Here is a 17,008-nt window from a genome sequence, read left to right as displayed (position 1 = left end):
AAGGATGGTGGATGAATGAATACTAGGTACTGTAGGCCAGCATAAAGTGAAGGAAGGATAGTGGATGAATGAATGAGAGCTAGGTACTGTAGGCCAGGATGAAGTAAAGGAAGGATGTTTGATGAATGAATGACTACTAGGTTCTGTAGGGCAACATAAAATGAAGGAAGGATAGTGGATGAATAAATGACTACTAGGTACTGTAGGCCAGCATGAAGTGAAGGAAGGATGATGGATGAATGAATGAGTACTAGGTACTGTAGGCCAGCATGAAGTGAAGGAAGGATGGTGGATGAATGAATGAGTACTAGGTACTGTAGGCCAGCATGGGCTCACAGTGTAAACATAATATAAACAGGAAGTGTTTGTTTCCACGCTGGGGGAAGAGGTCATGCTGCCATCAAGCTGTTCTCATGGCAACAGATGTTTCCAGATACATTCCAGTCTTTTCTCTTTCTAGTGAACACACAAACACACACACACACACACACACCCCTAGACACACAGAGTGTAAAAGGCAATAAAGGTAGAACAAATAATGGCGACTCAACACAGCAGAGATCCACTGGAATTTGAAATTAGTGATGAACATTTGGGAAACCTTTTGAGACAACCGCCACGTATCCCACCAGACAACTGCCATGGTTGCTGATGTGTTCTAACATGCAACTCATTGATGAGTTTAATTGCTGGGTCTGATGGGCAAGTTGATGAATCCCAGTTTCATCAACCCCTGATCTCATCATTGTGGTTTTAAACAATGGAATATCAAGGCTATGTCGAAAAGGGATGAAAATAAAGTCACATAATTACAGGAATAAAGCTATCATATACAAACCCCGTTTCCATATGAGTTGATAAATTGTGTTAGATGTAAATATAAACAAAATACAATGATTTGCAAATCCTTTTCAACCCATATTCAATTGAATGCACTACATAGACAAGATATTTGATGTTCAAACTCAACTTAATGTTTTTTTGCAAATAATAATTAACTTAAAATTTCATAGCTGCAACACGTGACAAAGTAGTTGGGAAAGGGCATGTTACATCACTTTTTCTTTTAACACTTAATAAACGTTTGGGAACTGAGGGAACTAATTGTTGAAGCTTTGAAAGTGGAATTCTTTCCCATTCTTGTTTTATGTAGAGCTTCAGTCGTTCAACAGTCCGGGGTCTCCGCTGTCGTATTTTACGCTTCATAATGCGCCACACATTTTCGATGGGAGACAGGTCTGGACTGCAGACGAGCCAGGAAAGTACCCGCACTCCTTTTTTACGAAGCCACGCTGTTGTAACACTTGTCTTGCTGAAATAAGCAGGGGCGTCCATGATAACGTTGCTTGGATGACAACATATGTTGCTCCAAAACCTGTATGGACCTTTCAGAATTAATGGTGTTTTCACAGATGTGTAAGTTACCCATGCCTTGGGCACTAATACACCCCCATACCATCACAGATGCCGCCTTTTACACATTGCGCCTATAACAATCCAAATGGTTATTTTCCTCTTTGTTCTGGAGGACACCACGTCCTCTGTTTCCAAATATAATTTGAAATGTGGACTCGTCAGACCACAGAACACTTTTCCACTTTGCATCAGTCCATCTTAGATGATCTCGAGCCCAGCCAAGCCGGCGGCGTTTCAGGGTCTTGTTGACAAATGGGTTTGGCTTTGCATAGTAGAGTTTTAACTTGCACTTACAGATGTAGCGACCAACTGTAGTCACTGACAGTAGTTTTATGAAGTGTTCCTGAGCCCATGTGGTGATATCCTTTACACACTGTCTGTTTTGATGCAGTACCGCCTGAGGGATCAAAAGTCCGTAATATCATCGCTAACGTGCAGTGATTTCTCCAGATTCTCTGAACTTTGTGATGATTTTATGGACCGTAGATGGTAAAATCCCTAAATTCCTTGCAATAGCTCGTTGAGAAATGTTGTTCTAAAACTGTTCGACAATTTGCTTACAAATTGGTGACCCTCGCCCCATCCTTGTTTGGAAATTACTTATCATTTCATGGAAGCTGTTTTTATCCCCAATCATGGCACCCACCTGTTCCCAATTAGCCTGCACACCTGTGGGATGTTCCAAATAAGTGTTTGCTGGGCATCCCTCAACTTTATCAGTATTTATTGCCACCTTTCCCAACTTCTTTGTCCAAGTTGCTGGCATCAAATTCTAAAGTTAATAATTATTTGCAACAAAAAAAAAATGTTTTTATGTTTTTACATCAAATATGTTGTCTTTGTAGCATATTCAACTGAATATGGGTTGAAAATGATTTGCAAATCATTGTATTCCGTTTATATTTACATCTAACACAATTTCCCAACTCATATGGAAACGGGCTTTGTAAGACCAAACCAAAATTTTACAATAATGACAATAAAATAAATACTATTTAGCAGTAATAAAGTCATAATCATTCAAGAAAGTTATCATCATTTTATAGTAAAAACAGAAAAACAGACATGATAAGGATTTTAATTTCTCTCAAGGAGGAACACTTACTTACATTCAACTGAATGTTACTTTGAAAAAAAGCTCTTAAATGACTGTATAAGCAGGTCAAACACTGATGTTATTAATTAAAAGTTGTTTGAAAAAAACAAAATATAAAATTGGTTAAAAGAAGAAAAATGTCCAGTTCATTAGGTACCGCTGCACAGTAGACTTTCTGCTTGAATTGAGATGTAATTATCTTGGTCACCTGGCCTTGTCTCCCGTCAGTTGAGCCAGGTGGTGTTGAGCTGCGTCTGTTTCTTGATGCTGGTGTCCAACTTCAGCACCTCTCTGATGGCCATGGTGGCGTAGGTGGAGGGAGGCAGGGAGAAATCAAGCCGCAGGGCTCGGTACTTGCCCTCTGCAAGAGAAAGAGGCGTGTCTGCTGGCTCATACACAAACATGGCCGCCACTCACCTGTGTTAAACACCGGAGGCGGCTTATTCTCCATCTTCTCAAAGTCAGTGTGCACCAGAGAGATCTTGGGGTCGTCGTACTGGATCACCTCCCTGACACATCAATCGCACATGTCATGTGAAGAAGGAACACAAACATGAAGTGAAGAAGAAACACACATGTTAAGTGAAGAAGGAACACACGTGAAGTGAAGAAGGAACTAAAATGTGAAGTGAAGAAGGAACACACATGTGAAGTGAAGAAGGAACACAAACGTGAAGTGAAGAAGGAACACAAACGTGAAGTGAAGAAGGAACACACGTGATGTGAAGAAGGAACACATGTCAAGTGAAGAAGAAACACAAATGTGAAGTGAAAAAGAACACAAATGTCAAGTGAAGAAGGAACACACATGTGAAGTGAAGAAAGAACACACATGTGAAGTGAAGAAAGAACACACATGTGAAGTGAAGAAGGAACACACGTGATGTGAAGAAGGAACACATGTCAAGTGAAGAAGAAACACAAATGTCAAGTGAAGCAGGAACACACGTGAAGTGAAGAAGGAACACAAATGTGAAGTGAAGAAGGAACACACATGTGAAGTGAAGAAGGAACACACGTGTGAAGTGAAGAAGGAACACATGTGTGAAGTGAAGAAGGAACACACGTGTGAAGTGAAGAAGGAACACACGTGTGAAGTGAAGAAGGAACACACGTGAAGTGAAGAAGGAACACACATGTGAAGTGAAGAAGTTACACACATGTCAAGTGAAGAAGAAACACACATGTGAAGTGAAGAAGGAACACACATGTGAAGTGAAGAAGGAACACACATGTGAAGTGAAGAAGGAACACAAATGTGAAGTGAAGAAGGAACACACGTGATGTGAAGAAGGAACACACGTGATGTGAAGAAGGAACACATGTCAAGTGAAGAAGGAACACAAATGTGAAGTGAGGAAGAAATTCACATGTCAAGTGAAGAAGGAACACACATGTCAAGTGAAGAAGAAACACACATGTCAAGTGAAGAAGGAACACACATGTCAAGTGAAGAAGGAACACACATGTCAAGTGAAGAATAAACACACATGTGAAGTGAAGAAGGAACACAAATGTGAAGTGAAGAAGGAACAGATGTCAAGTGAAGAAGAAACACAAATGTCAAGTGAAGAAGTAACACAAATGTCAAGTGAAGCAGGAACACATGTGAAGTGAAGAAGGAACACACATGTGAAGTGAAGAAGGAACACACGTGAAGTGAAAAAGGAACACAAATGTGAAGTGAAAAAGGAACACAAATGTGAAGTGAAGAAGGAACACACATGTCAAGTGAAGAAGGAACACACATGGGAAATGAAGAAGGAACAAAAATGTGAAGTGAAGAAGGAACATACATGTGAAGTGAAGAAAGAACACACATGTGAAGTGAAGAAGGAACATACATGTGAAGTGAAGAAGGAACACAAATGTGAAGTGAAGAAGGAACACACGTGATGTGAAGAAGGAACACATGTCAAGTAAAGAAGGAACACAAATGTGAAGTGAAGAAGGAACACAAATGTGAAGTGAAGAAGGAACACAAATGTGAAGTGAAGAAGGAACACACATGTGAAGTGAAGAAGGAACACACATGTGAAGTGAAGGAACACACATGTGAAGTGAAGAAGGAACACACATGTGAAGTGAAGAAGGAACACAAATGTGAAGTGAAGAAGGAACACAAATGTGATGTGAAGAAGGAACACAAATGTGATGTGAAGAAGGAACACATGTCAAATGAAGAAGAAACACAAATGCCAAGTGAAGAAGGAACACAAATGTCAAGTGAAGCAGGAACACACGTGAAGTGAAGAAGGAACACACATGTGAAGTGAAGAAAGAACACACATGTGAAGTGAAGAAAGAACACACATGTGAAGTGAAGAAGGAACACACGTGATGTGAAGAAGGAACACATGTCAAGTGAAGAAGAAACACAAATGTCAAGTGAAGCAGGAACACACGTGAAGTGAAGAAGGAACACAAATGTGAAGTGAAGAAGGAACACACATGTGAAGTGAAGAAGGAACACACGTGTGAAGTGAAGAAGGAACACATGTGTGAAGTGAAGAAGGAACACACGTGTGAAGTGAAGAAGGAACACACGTGTGAAGTGAAGAAGGAACACACGTGAAGTGAAGAAGGAACACACATGTGAAGTGAAGAAGTTACACACATGTCAAGTGAAGAAGAAACACACATGTGAAGTGAAGAAGGAACACACATGTGAAGTGAAGAAGGAACACACATGTGAAGTGAAGAAGGAACACAAATGTGAAGTGAAGAAGGAACACACGTGATGTGAAGAAGGAACACACGTGATGTGAAGAAGGAACACATGTCAAGTGAAGAAGGAACACAAATGTGAAGTGAGGAAGAAATTCACATGTCAAGTGAAGAAGGAACACACATGTCAAGTGAAGAAGAAACACACATGTCAAGTGAAGAAGGAACACACATGTCAAGTGAAGAAGGAACACACATGTCAAGTGAAGAATAAACACACATGTGAAGTGAAGAAGGAACACAAATGTGAAGTGAAGAAGGAACAGATGTCAAGTGAAGAAGAAACACAAATGTCAAGTGAAGAAGTAACACAAATGTCAAGTGAAGCAGGAACACATGTGAAGTGAAGAAGGAACACACATGTGAAGTGAAGAAGGAACACACGTGAAGTGAAAAAGGAACACAAATGTGAAGTGAAAAAGGAACACAAATGTGAAGTGAAGAAGGAACACACATGTCAAGTGAAGAAGGAACACACATGTGAAATGAAGAAGGAACAAAAATGTGAAGTGAAGAAGGAACATACATGTGAAGTGAAGAAAGAACACACATGTGAAGTGAAGAAGGAACATACATGTGAAGTGAAGAAGGAACACAAATGTGAAGTGAAGAAGGAACACACGTGATGTGAAGAAGGAACACATGTCAAGTAAAGAAGGAACACAAATGTGAAGTGAAGAAGGAACACAAATGTGAAGTGAAGAAGGAACACAAATGTGAAGTGAAGAAGGAACACACATGTGAAGTGAAGAAGGAACACACATGTGAAGTGAAGGAACACACATGTGAAGTGAAGAAGGAACACACATGTGAAGTGAAGAAGGAACACAAATGTGAAGTGAAGAAGGAACACAAATGTGATGTGAAGAAGGAACACAAATGTGATGTGAAGAAGGAACACATGTCAAATGAAGAAGAAACACAAATGCCAAGTGAAGAAGGAACACAAATGTCAAGTGAAGCAGGAACACACGTGAAGTGAAGAAGGAACACACATGTGAAGTGAAGAAGGAACACACGTGTGAAGTGAAGAAGGAACACAAATGTGAAGTGAAAAAGGAACACAAATGTGAAGTGAAGAAGGAACACAAATGTGAAGTGAAGAAGGAACACACATGTGAAATGAAGAAGGAACACAAATGTGAAGTGAAACAGGAACACAAATGTGAAGTGAAGAAGGAACACAAAATGAAGTGAAGAAGGAACAAACATGTCAAGTGAAGTGAAGAAGGTACACAAATGTGAAGTGAAGAAGGAACACACATGTGAAGTGAAGAAGGAACATACATGTGAAGTGAAGAAGGAACACAAATGTGAAGTGAAGAAGGAACACACGTGATGTGAAGAAGGAACACAAATGTGAAGTGAAGAAGGAACACACATGTGAAGTGAAGAAGGAACACACGTGATGTGAAGAAGGAACACAAATGTGAAGTGAAGAAGGAACACAAATGTGAGTGAAGAAGGAACACAAATGTGAGTGAAGAAGGAACACAAATGTGAAGTGAAGAAGGAACACATGTCAAGTGAAGAAGAAACACAAATGTCAATTGAAGCAGGAAGACACGTGAAGTGAAGAAGGAACACACATGTGAAGTGAAGAAGGAACACAAAATGAAGTGAAGAAGGAACAAACACGTCATGTGAAGTGAAGAAGGAACACACATGTGAAGTGAAGAAGGAACACACATGTGAGGTGAAGAAGGAACACACATGTGAAGTGAAGAAGGAACACACGTGATGTGAAGAAGGAACGAATGTGAAGTGAAGAAGGAACACACATGTCAAGTGAAGAAGGAACACACATGTGAAGTGAAGAAGAAACACACATGTGAAGTGAAGAAGGAACACACATGTGAAGTGAAGAAGGAACACACATGTGAAGTGAAGAAGAAACACAAATGTGAAGTGAAGAAGAAACACAAATGTCAAGTGAAGAAGAAACACAAATGTCAAGTGAAGCAGGAACACACATGTGAAGTGAAGAAGGAACACACATGTGAAGTGAAGAAGGAACACACATGTGAAGTGAAGCAGGAAAACACATGAAGTGAAGAAGGAACACACATATCAAGTGAAGAAGGAACACACATGTCAAGTGAAACAGGAACACAAAATGAAGTGAAGAAGGAACACAAATGTGAAGTGAAGAAGGAACACACATGTGAAGTGAAGCAGGAAAACACATGAAGTGAAAAAGGAACACAAATGAAGTGAAGAACGAACACACATGTCAAGTGAAGAAGGAACACACATGTCAAGTGAAACAGGAACACAAAATGAAGTGAAGAAGGAACAAACATGTCAAGTGAAGTGAAGAAGGAACACACATGTGAAGTGAGGAAGGAACACAAACGTGATGTGAAGAAGGAACACAAATGTGATGTGAAGAAGGAACACACATGTGAAGTGAAGAAGGAACCCAAATGTGAAGTGAAGAAGGAACCCACATGTGAAGTGAAAAAGGAACACACATGTGAAGTGAAGAAGGAACACACATGTGAAGTGAAAAAGGAACACACATGTGAAGTGAAAAAGGAACACACATGTGAAGTGAAAAAGGAAGACACATGTGAAGTGAAAAAGGAAGACACATGTGAAGTGAAAAAGGAAGACACATGTGAAGTGAAAAAGGAAGACACATGTGAAGTGAAGAAGGAAGCAACATTTGAAGTGAAGAAGGAAGACACATGTGAAGTGAAGAAGGAAGACACATGTGAAGTGAAGAAGGAAGACACATGTGAAGTGAAGAAGGAAGACACATGTGAAGTGAAGAAGGAACACACATGTGAAGTGAAGCAGGAACACACGTGAAGTGAAGAAGGAACACACATGTCAAGTGAAGAAGGAACACACATGTCAAGTGAAGAAGGAACACACATGTGAAGTGAAGAAGGAACACACATGTGAAGTGAAGAAGGAACACACATGTCAAGTGAAGAAGGAACACATGTCAAGTGAAGAAGGCACATACATGTGAAGTGAAGAAGGAACACAAATGTGAAGTGAAGAAGGAACACACGTGATGTGAAGAAAGAACACACGTCAAGTGAAGAAGAAACACAAATGTGAAGTGAAAAAGGAACACACATGTCAAGTGAAGAAGGAACACACATGTCAAGTGAAGAAGAAACACACATGTCAAGTGAAGAAGAAACACAAATGTGAAGTGAAAAAGGAACACACATGTCAAGTGAAGAAGGAACACACATGTCAAGTGAAGAAGAAACACACATGTTAAGTGAAGAAGGAACACACATGTGAAGTGAAAAAGGAACACAAATGTGAAGTGAAGAAGGAACACACGTGATGTGAAGAAGGAACACATGTCAAGTGAAGAAGAAACACAAATGTCAAGTGAAGAAGGAACACACGTGAAGTGAAGAAGGAACACAAATGTGAATTGAAGAAGGAACACACATGTGAAGTGAAGAAGGAACAAATGTGAATTGAAGAAGGAACACACATGTCAAATGAAGAAGAAACACACATGTCAAGTGAAGAAGGAACACACATGTGAAGTGAAGAAGAAACACACATGTGAAGTGAAGAAGGAACACAAATGTGAAGTGAAGAATGAACACAAATGTGAAGTGAAGAATGAACACACATGTCAAGTGAAGAATGAACACACATGTCAAGTGAAGAAGGAACACACATGTGAAGTGAAGAAGGAACACACATGTGAAGTGAAGAAGGAACACACGTGTGAAGTGAAGAAGGAACACACGTGTGAAGTGAAGAAGGAAAACACGTGTGAAGTGAAGAAGGAACACACATGTGAAGTGAAGCAGGAACACAAATGTGAAGTGAAGAAGGAACACACATGTCAAGTGAAGAAGGAACACACATGTCAAGTGAAGAAGGAACACACATGTGAAGTGAAGAAGGAACACACGTGTGAAGTGAAGAAGGAACACACGTGTGAAGTGAAGAAGGAAAACACGTGTGAAGTGAAGAAGGAACACACGTGTGAAGTGAAGCAGGAACACACATGTCAAGTGAAGAAGGAACACACATGTGAAGTGAAGAAGGAACACACATGTGAAGTGAAGAAGGAACACAAATGTGAAGTGAAGAAGGAACACACATGTGAAGTGAAGAAGGAACACACACGTCAAGTGAAGCAGGAAAACACATGAAGTGAAAAAGGAACACAAATGAAGTGAAGAACGAACACAGATGTCAAGTGAAGAAGGAACACACATGTCAAGTGAAACAGGAACACAAAATGAAGTGAAGAAGGAACAAACATGTCAAGTGAAGTGAAGAAGGAACACACATGTGAAGTGAGGAAGGAACACAAACGTGATGTGAAGAAGGAACACAAATGTGATGTGAAGAAGGAACACACATGTGAAGTGAAGAAGGAACCCAAATGTGAAGTGAAGAAGGAACCCACATGTGAAGTGAAGAAGGAACACACATGTGAAGTGAAGAAGGAACACACATGTGAAGTGAACAAGGAACACACATGTGAAGTGAAAAAGGAACACACATGTGAAGTGAAAAAGGAACACACATGTGAAGTGAAAAAGGAAGACACATGTGAAGTGAAAAAGGAAGACACATGTGAAGTGAAGAAGGAAGCAACATTTGAAGTGAAGAAGGAAGACACATGTGAAGTGAAGAAGGAAGACACATGTGAAGTGAAGAAGGAAGACACATGTGAAGTGAAGAAGGAACACACATGTGAAGTGAAGAAGGAACACACATGTGAAGTGAAGCAGGAACACACGTGAAGTGAAAAAGGAACACAAATGTGAAGTGAAGAAGGAACACACATGTCAAGTGAAGAAGGAACACACATGTCAAGTGAAGAAGCAACACAAATGTGAAGTGAAGAAGGAACACACATGTCAAGTGAAGAAGGAACACATGTCAAGTGAAGAAGGAACACACATGTGAAGTGAAGAAGGAACACACATGTGAAGTGAAGAAGGAACACACATGTCAAGTGAAGAAGGAACACACATGTCAAGTGAAGAAGGAACACACATGTCAAGTGAAGAAGGAACACATGTCAAGTGAAGAAGGAACATACATGTGAAGTGAAGAAGGAACACAAATGTGAAGTGAAGAAGGAACACACGTGATGTGAAGAAAGAACACACGTCAAGTGAAGAAGAAACACAAATGTGAAGTGAAAAAGGAACACACATGTCAAGTGAAGAAGGAACACACATGTCAAGTGAAGAAGAAACACACATGTCAAGTGAAGAAGAAACACAAATGTGAAGTGAAAAAGGAACACACATGTCAAGTGAAGAAGGAACACACATGTCAAGTGAAGAAGGAACACACATGTGAAGTGAAAAAGGAACACAAATGTGAAGTGAAGAAGGAACACACGTGATGTGAAGAAGGAACACATGTCAAGTGAAGAAGAAACACAAATGTCAAGTGAAGAAGGAACACACATGTGAAGTGAAGAATGAACACAAATGTGAATTGAAGAAGGAACACACATGTGAAGTGAAGAAGGAACACAAATGTGAATTGAAGAAGGAACACACATGTCAAGTGAAGAAGAAACACACATGTCAAATGAAGAAGAAACACACATGTCAAGTGAAGAAGAAACACACATGTGAAGTGAAGAAGGAACACACATGTGAAGTGAAGAAGGAACACAAATGTGAAGTGAAGAATGAACACAAATGTGAAGTGAAGAAGGAACACATGTCAAGTGAAGAAGGAACACACATGTGAAGTGAAGAAGGAACACAAATGTGAAGTGAAGAAGGAACACACATGTGAAGTGAAGAAGGAACACACGTGTGAAGTGAAGAAGGAACACACGTGTGAAGTGAAGAAGGAACACACGTGTGAAGTGAAGAAGGAAAACACGTGTGAAGTGAAGAAGGAACACACGTGTGAAGTGAAGCAGGAACACAAATGTGAAGTGTGAAGTGAAGCAGGAACACACATGTCAAGTGAAGAAGGAACACACATGTCAAGTGAAGAAGGAACACACATGTCAAGTGAAGAAGGAACACACTTGTGAAGTGAAGAAGGAACACACGTGTGAAGTGAAGAAGGAAAACACGTGTGACGTGAGGAAGGAACACACGTGTGAAGTGAAGCAGGAACACACATGTCAAGTGAAGAAGGAACACACATGTCAAGTGAAGAAGGAACACACATGTGAAGTGAAGAAGGAACACAAATGTGAAGTGAAGAAGGAACACACATGTGAAGTGAAGAAGGAACACACACGTGAAGTGAAGAAGGAACACACGTGAAGTGAAGAAGGAACACAAATGTGAAGTGAAGAAGGAACACACGTGAAGTGAAGAAGGAAAACATGTGAAGTGAAGCAGGACCACAAATGTGAAGTGAAACAGGAAAACAAATGTGAAGTGAAGAAGGAACACAAAATGCATTGAAGAAGGAACAAACATGTCAAGTGAAGTGAAGAAGGAACACAAATGTGAAGTGAAGAAGGAACATACATGTGAAGTGAAGAAGGAACATACATGTGAAGTGAAGAAGGAACACACATGTGAAGTGAAGAAGGAACATACATGTGAAGTGAAGAAGGAACACAAATGTGAAATGAAGAAGGAACACACGTGATGTGAAGAAGGAACACATGTCAAGTGAAGAAGGAACACACATGTGAAGTGAAGAAGGAACACACATGATGTGAAGAAGGAACACACATGTGCAGTGAATTAGGAACACAAATGTGAAGTGAAAAAGGAACACAAATGTGAAGTGAAGAAGGAACACATGTCAAGTGAAGAAGAAACACAAATGTCAAGTGAAGCAGGAACACACGTGAAGTGAAGAAGGAACACACATGTGAAGTGAAGTAGGAACACACGTGTGAAGTGAAGAAGGAACACACGTGTGAAGTGAAGAAGGAACACAAATGTGAAGTGAAGCAGGAACACACGTGAAGTGAAAAAGGAACACAAATGTGAAGTGAAGAAGGAACACACATGTGAAGTGAAGAAGGAACACACATGTGAAGTGAAGAAGGAACACACATGTGAAATGAAGAAGGAACACAAATGTGAAATGAAGAAGGAACACAAATGTGAAGTGCAGAAGGAACACAAATGTGAAGTGAAGAAGGAACACAAATGTGAAGTGAAGAAGGAACACACGTGAAGTGAAGAAGGAAAACATGTGAAGTGAAGCAGGAACACAAATGTGAAGTGAAACAGGAACACAAATGTGAAGTGAAGAAGGAACACAAAATGAAGGAACACAAAATGAAGTGAAGAAGGAACAAACATGTCATGTGAAGTGAAGAAGGAACACACATGTGAAGTGAAGAAGGAACACACGTGATGTGAAGAAGGAACAAATGTGAAGTGAAGAAGGAACACACATGTCAAGTGAAGAAGGAACACAAATGTCAAGTGAAGAAGGAACACGCATGTGAAGTGAAGAAGAAACACGCATGTGAAGTGAAGAAGGAACACACATGTGAAGTGAAGAAGGAACACACATGTGAAGTGAAGAAGAAACACAAATGTGAAGTGAAGAAGAAACACAAATGTCAAGTGAAGAAGAAACACAAATATAAAGTGAAGAAGGAACACACATGTGAAGTGAAGCAGGAACACACATGTGAAGTGAAGAAGGAACACACATGTGAAGTGAAGAAGGAACACACGTGAAGTGAAGCAGGAAAACACATGAAGTGAAGCAGGAAAACACATGAAGTGAAGAAGGAACACACATATCAAGTGAAGAAGGAACACACATGTCAAGTGAAACAGGAACACAAAATGAAGTGAAGAAGGAACAAACATGTCAAGTGAAGTGAAGAAGGAACACAAATGTGAAGTGAAGAAGGAACACACATGTGAAGTGAAGCAGGAAAACACATGAAGTGAAAAAGGAACACACATGAAGTGAAGAACGAACACACATGTCAAGTGAAGAAGGAACACACATGTCAAGTGAAACAGGAACACAAAATGAAGTGAAGAAGGAACACACATGTGAAGTGAGGAAGGAACACAAACGTGATGTGAAGAAGGAACACAAATGTGATGTGAAGAAGAAACACACATGTGAAGTGAAGAAGGAACCCAAATGTGAAGTGAAGAAGGAACCCACATGTGAAGTGAAGAAGGAACCCACATGTGAAGTGAAAAAGGAACACACATGTGAAGTGAAAAAGGAACACACATGTGAAGTGAAAAAGGAACACACATGTGAAGTGAAAAAGGAACACACATGTGAAGTGAAAAAGGAACACACATGTGAAGTGAAGAAAGAACACACATGTCAAGTGAAGAAGCAACACAAATGTGAAGTGAAGAAGGAACACATGTCAAGTGAAGAAGGAACACATGTCAAGTGAAGAAGGAACACACATGTGAAGTGAAGAAGGAACACACATGTGAAGTGAAGAAGGAACACACATGTGAAGTGAAGAAGGAACACACGTGAAGTGAAGAAGGAACATACATGTGAAGTGAAGAAGGAACACATGTGAAGTGAAGAAGGAACACACATGTGAAGTGAAGAAGGAACATACATGTGAAGTGAAGAAGGAACACATGTGAAGTGAAGAAGGAACATACATGTGAAGTGAAGAAGGAACACAAATGTGAAGTGAAGAAGGAACACACGTGATGTGAAGAAAGAACACACGTCAAGTGAAGAAGAAACACAAATGTGAAGTGAAAAAGGAACACACATGTCAAGTGAAAAAGGAACACACATGTCAAGTGAAGAAGAAACACACATGTCAAGTGAAGAAGAAACACACATGTTAAGTGAAGAAGGAACACACATGTAAAGTGAAAAAGGAACACAAATGTGAAGTGAAGAAGGAACACACGTGATGTGAAGAAGGAACACATGTGAAGTGAAGAAGGAACACACATGTGAAGTGAAGAAGGAACACACGTGTGAAGTGAAGAAGGAACACACGTGTGAAGTGAAGAAGGAAAACACGTGTGAAGTGAAGAAGGAACACACGTGTGAAGTGAAGCAGGAACACAAATGTGAAGTGAAGAAGGAACACACATGTCAAGTGAAGAAGGAACACACATGTCAAGTGAAGAAGGAACACACATGTGAAGTGAAGAAGGAACACAAATGTGAAGTGAAGAAGGAACACAAATGTGAAGTGAAGAAGGAACACACATGTCAAGTTAAGAAGGAACACACATGTCAAGTGAAGAAGAAACACACATGTGAAGTGAAGAAGGAACACAAATGTGAAGTGAAGAAGGAACACACGTGATGTGAAGAAGGAACACACGTGATGTGAAGAAGGAACACATGTCAAGTGAAGAAGGAACACAAATGTGAAGTGAAGAAGGAACACACATGTCAAGTGAAGAAGGAACACATGTCAAGTGAAGAAGAAACACACATGTGAAGTGAAGAAGGAACACAAATGTGAAGTGAAGAAGAAACACATGTCAAGTGAAGAAGAAACACAAATGTTAAGTGAAGCAGGAACACTAGTGAAGTGAAGAAGGAACACACATGTGAAGTGAAGAAGGAACACATGTGAAGTGAAGAAGGAACACACATGTGAAGTGAAGAAGGAACACACACGTGAAGTGAAGAAGGAACACACATGTGAAGTGAAGAAGGAACACACGTGAAGTGAAGAAGGAACACAAATGTGAAGTGAAGAAGGAACACACGTGAAGTGAAGAAGGAAAACATGTGAAGTGAAGCAGGAACACAAATGTGAAGTGAAACAGGAAAACAAATGTGAAGTGAAGTAGGAACACAAAATGTATTGAAGAAGGAACACACATGTCAAGTGAAGTGAAGAAGGAACATACATGTGAAGTGAAGAAGGAACATACATGTGAAGTGAAGAAGGAACACACATGTGAAGTGAAGAAGGAACATACATGTGAAGTGAAGAAGGAACACAAATGTTAAGTGAAGAAGGAACACACGTGATGTGAAGAAGGAACACATGTCAAGTGAAGAAGGAACACATGTCAAGTGAAGAAGGAACACACATGTGAAGTGAAGAAGGAACACACATGTGAAGTGAAGAAGGAACACACATGTGCAGTGAATTAGGAACACAAATGTGAAGTGAAGAAGGAACACAAATGTGAAGTGAAGAAGGAACACATGTGAAGTGAAGAAGAAACACAAATGTCAAGTGAAGAAGAAACACAAATGTCAAGTGAAGCAGGAACACACGTGAAGTGAAGAAGGAACACACATGTGAAGTGAAGAAGAAACACAAATGTCAAGTGAAGAAGAAACACAAATGTCAAGTGAAGCAGGAACACACGTGAAGTGAAGAAGGAACACAAATGTGAAGTGAAGAAGGAACACATGTGAAGTGAAGAAGAAACACAAATGTCAAGTGAAGAAGAAACACAAATGTCAAGTGAAGCAGGAACACACGTGAAGTGAAGAAGGAACACACGTGTGAAGTGAAGAAGGAACACACGTGTGAAGTGAAGAAGGAACACACATGTTAAGTGAAGAAGGAACACAAATGTGAAGTGAAGCAGGAACACACGTGAAGTGAAAAAGGAACACAAATGTGAAGTGAAGAAGGAACACACATGTGAAGTTAAGAAGGAACACACACGTGAAATGAAGAAGGAACACAAATGTGAAATGAAGAAGGAACACAAATGTGAAGTGAAGAAGGAACACAAATGTGAAGTGAAGAAGGAACACACGTGAAGTGAAGAAGGAAAACATGTGAAGTGAAGAAGGAACACAAAATGAAGGAACACAAAATGAAGTGAAGAAGGAACAAACATGTCATGTGAAGTGAAGAAGGAACACACATGTGAAGTGAAGAAGGAAGACACATGTGAAGTGAAGAAGGAAGACACGTGAAGTGAAGAAGGAAGACACGTGAAGTGAAGGAAGACACATGTGAAGTGAAGAAGGAACACAAAGGAGAAGTGAAGCAGGGAAAAAAAATGTGACGTGAAGAAGGAACACACATGTGCAGTAAAGAAGGAACACACATGTGAAGTGAAGAAGGAACACACATGTGAAGTGAAGCAGGAACACACATGTGAAGTGAAGAAGGAACCCAAATGTGAAGTAAAGAAGGAACACACATGTGAAGTGAAGAAGGAACCCAAATGTGAAGTGAAGAAGGAACACACATGTGAAGTGAAGAAGAAACACAAACGTGAAGTTAAGAAGGAACACACGTGAAGTGAAGAAGAAGGAACACACGTGAAGTGAAGAAGAAGGAACACATGTGAAGTGAAGAAGAAGAAACACAAACGTGAAGTGAAATAGGAACACATGTGAAGTGAAGAAGGAACACAAATGTGAAGTGAAGAACGAACACAAATGTAAAGTGAAGAAGGAACACAAATGTGAAGTGAAGAAGGAACACACATGTGAAGTGAAGAAGGAACTAAAATGTGAAGTGAAGAAGGAACACACGTGAAGTGAAGAAGGAATACACATGTGAAGTGAAAAAGAAACATGTGAAGTGAAGAATGAACACACATGTGAAGTGAAAAAAGGAACACACATGTGAAGTGAAGCAGGAACACACGTGAAGTGAAGCAGGAACACACATGTGAAGTGAAGCAGGAACACACATGTGAAGTGAAGCAGGAACACACATGTGAAGTGAAGCAGGAACACATGTGAAGTGAAGAAGGAACACACATGTGAAGTGAAGAAGGAACACAAAGGAGAAGTGAAGCAGGAACACAAATGTGAAGTGAAGCAGGGAACACACGTGAAGTGAAGATGGAACGCAAATGTGAAGGGAAGCAGGGAAAAAAATGTGAAGTGAAGAAGGAACACACATGTGAAGTGAAGAAGGAACAC

At 40.0% G+C, this 17,008-nt stretch overlaps 1 protein-coding gene across 6 annotated transcripts in view; it reads right to left on the bottom strand.

Moving 5' to 3' along the window:
* Positions 1 to 2,478: 2,478 nt before the first annotated feature.
* The window catches only part of pus7 (pseudouridine synthase 7), a 42,962-nt gene continuing 28,432 nt past the window's right edge, over positions 2,479 to 17,008 (bottom strand). For all 6 annotated transcript variants that reach the window (XM_061916877.1, XM_061916878.1, XM_061916881.1 and 3 more), the window contains exons 15-16: positions 2,930 to 3,021; positions 2,479 to 2,873 (exon numbers count right to left, since the gene is read on the bottom strand). In XM_061916877.1, coding sequence (XP_061772861.1) covers positions 2,737 to 2,873; positions 2,930 to 3,021 — 229 coding nt within the window. In that variant the 3' untranslated portion in view covers positions 2,479 to 2,736. The remainder of the gene's footprint in view (positions 2,874 to 2,929; positions 3,022 to 17,008) is intronic.

The sequence above is a fragment of the Nerophis ophidion genome, linkage group LG12, assembly GCF_033978795.1.
Source record: "Nerophis ophidion isolate RoL-2023_Sa linkage group LG12, RoL_Noph_v1.0, whole genome shotgun sequence".
Lineage (NCBI taxonomy): Eukaryota > Metazoa > Chordata > Actinopteri > Syngnathiformes > Syngnathidae > Nerophis > Nerophis ophidion.
This window is presented reverse-complemented; position numbering and strand designations above follow the sequence as displayed.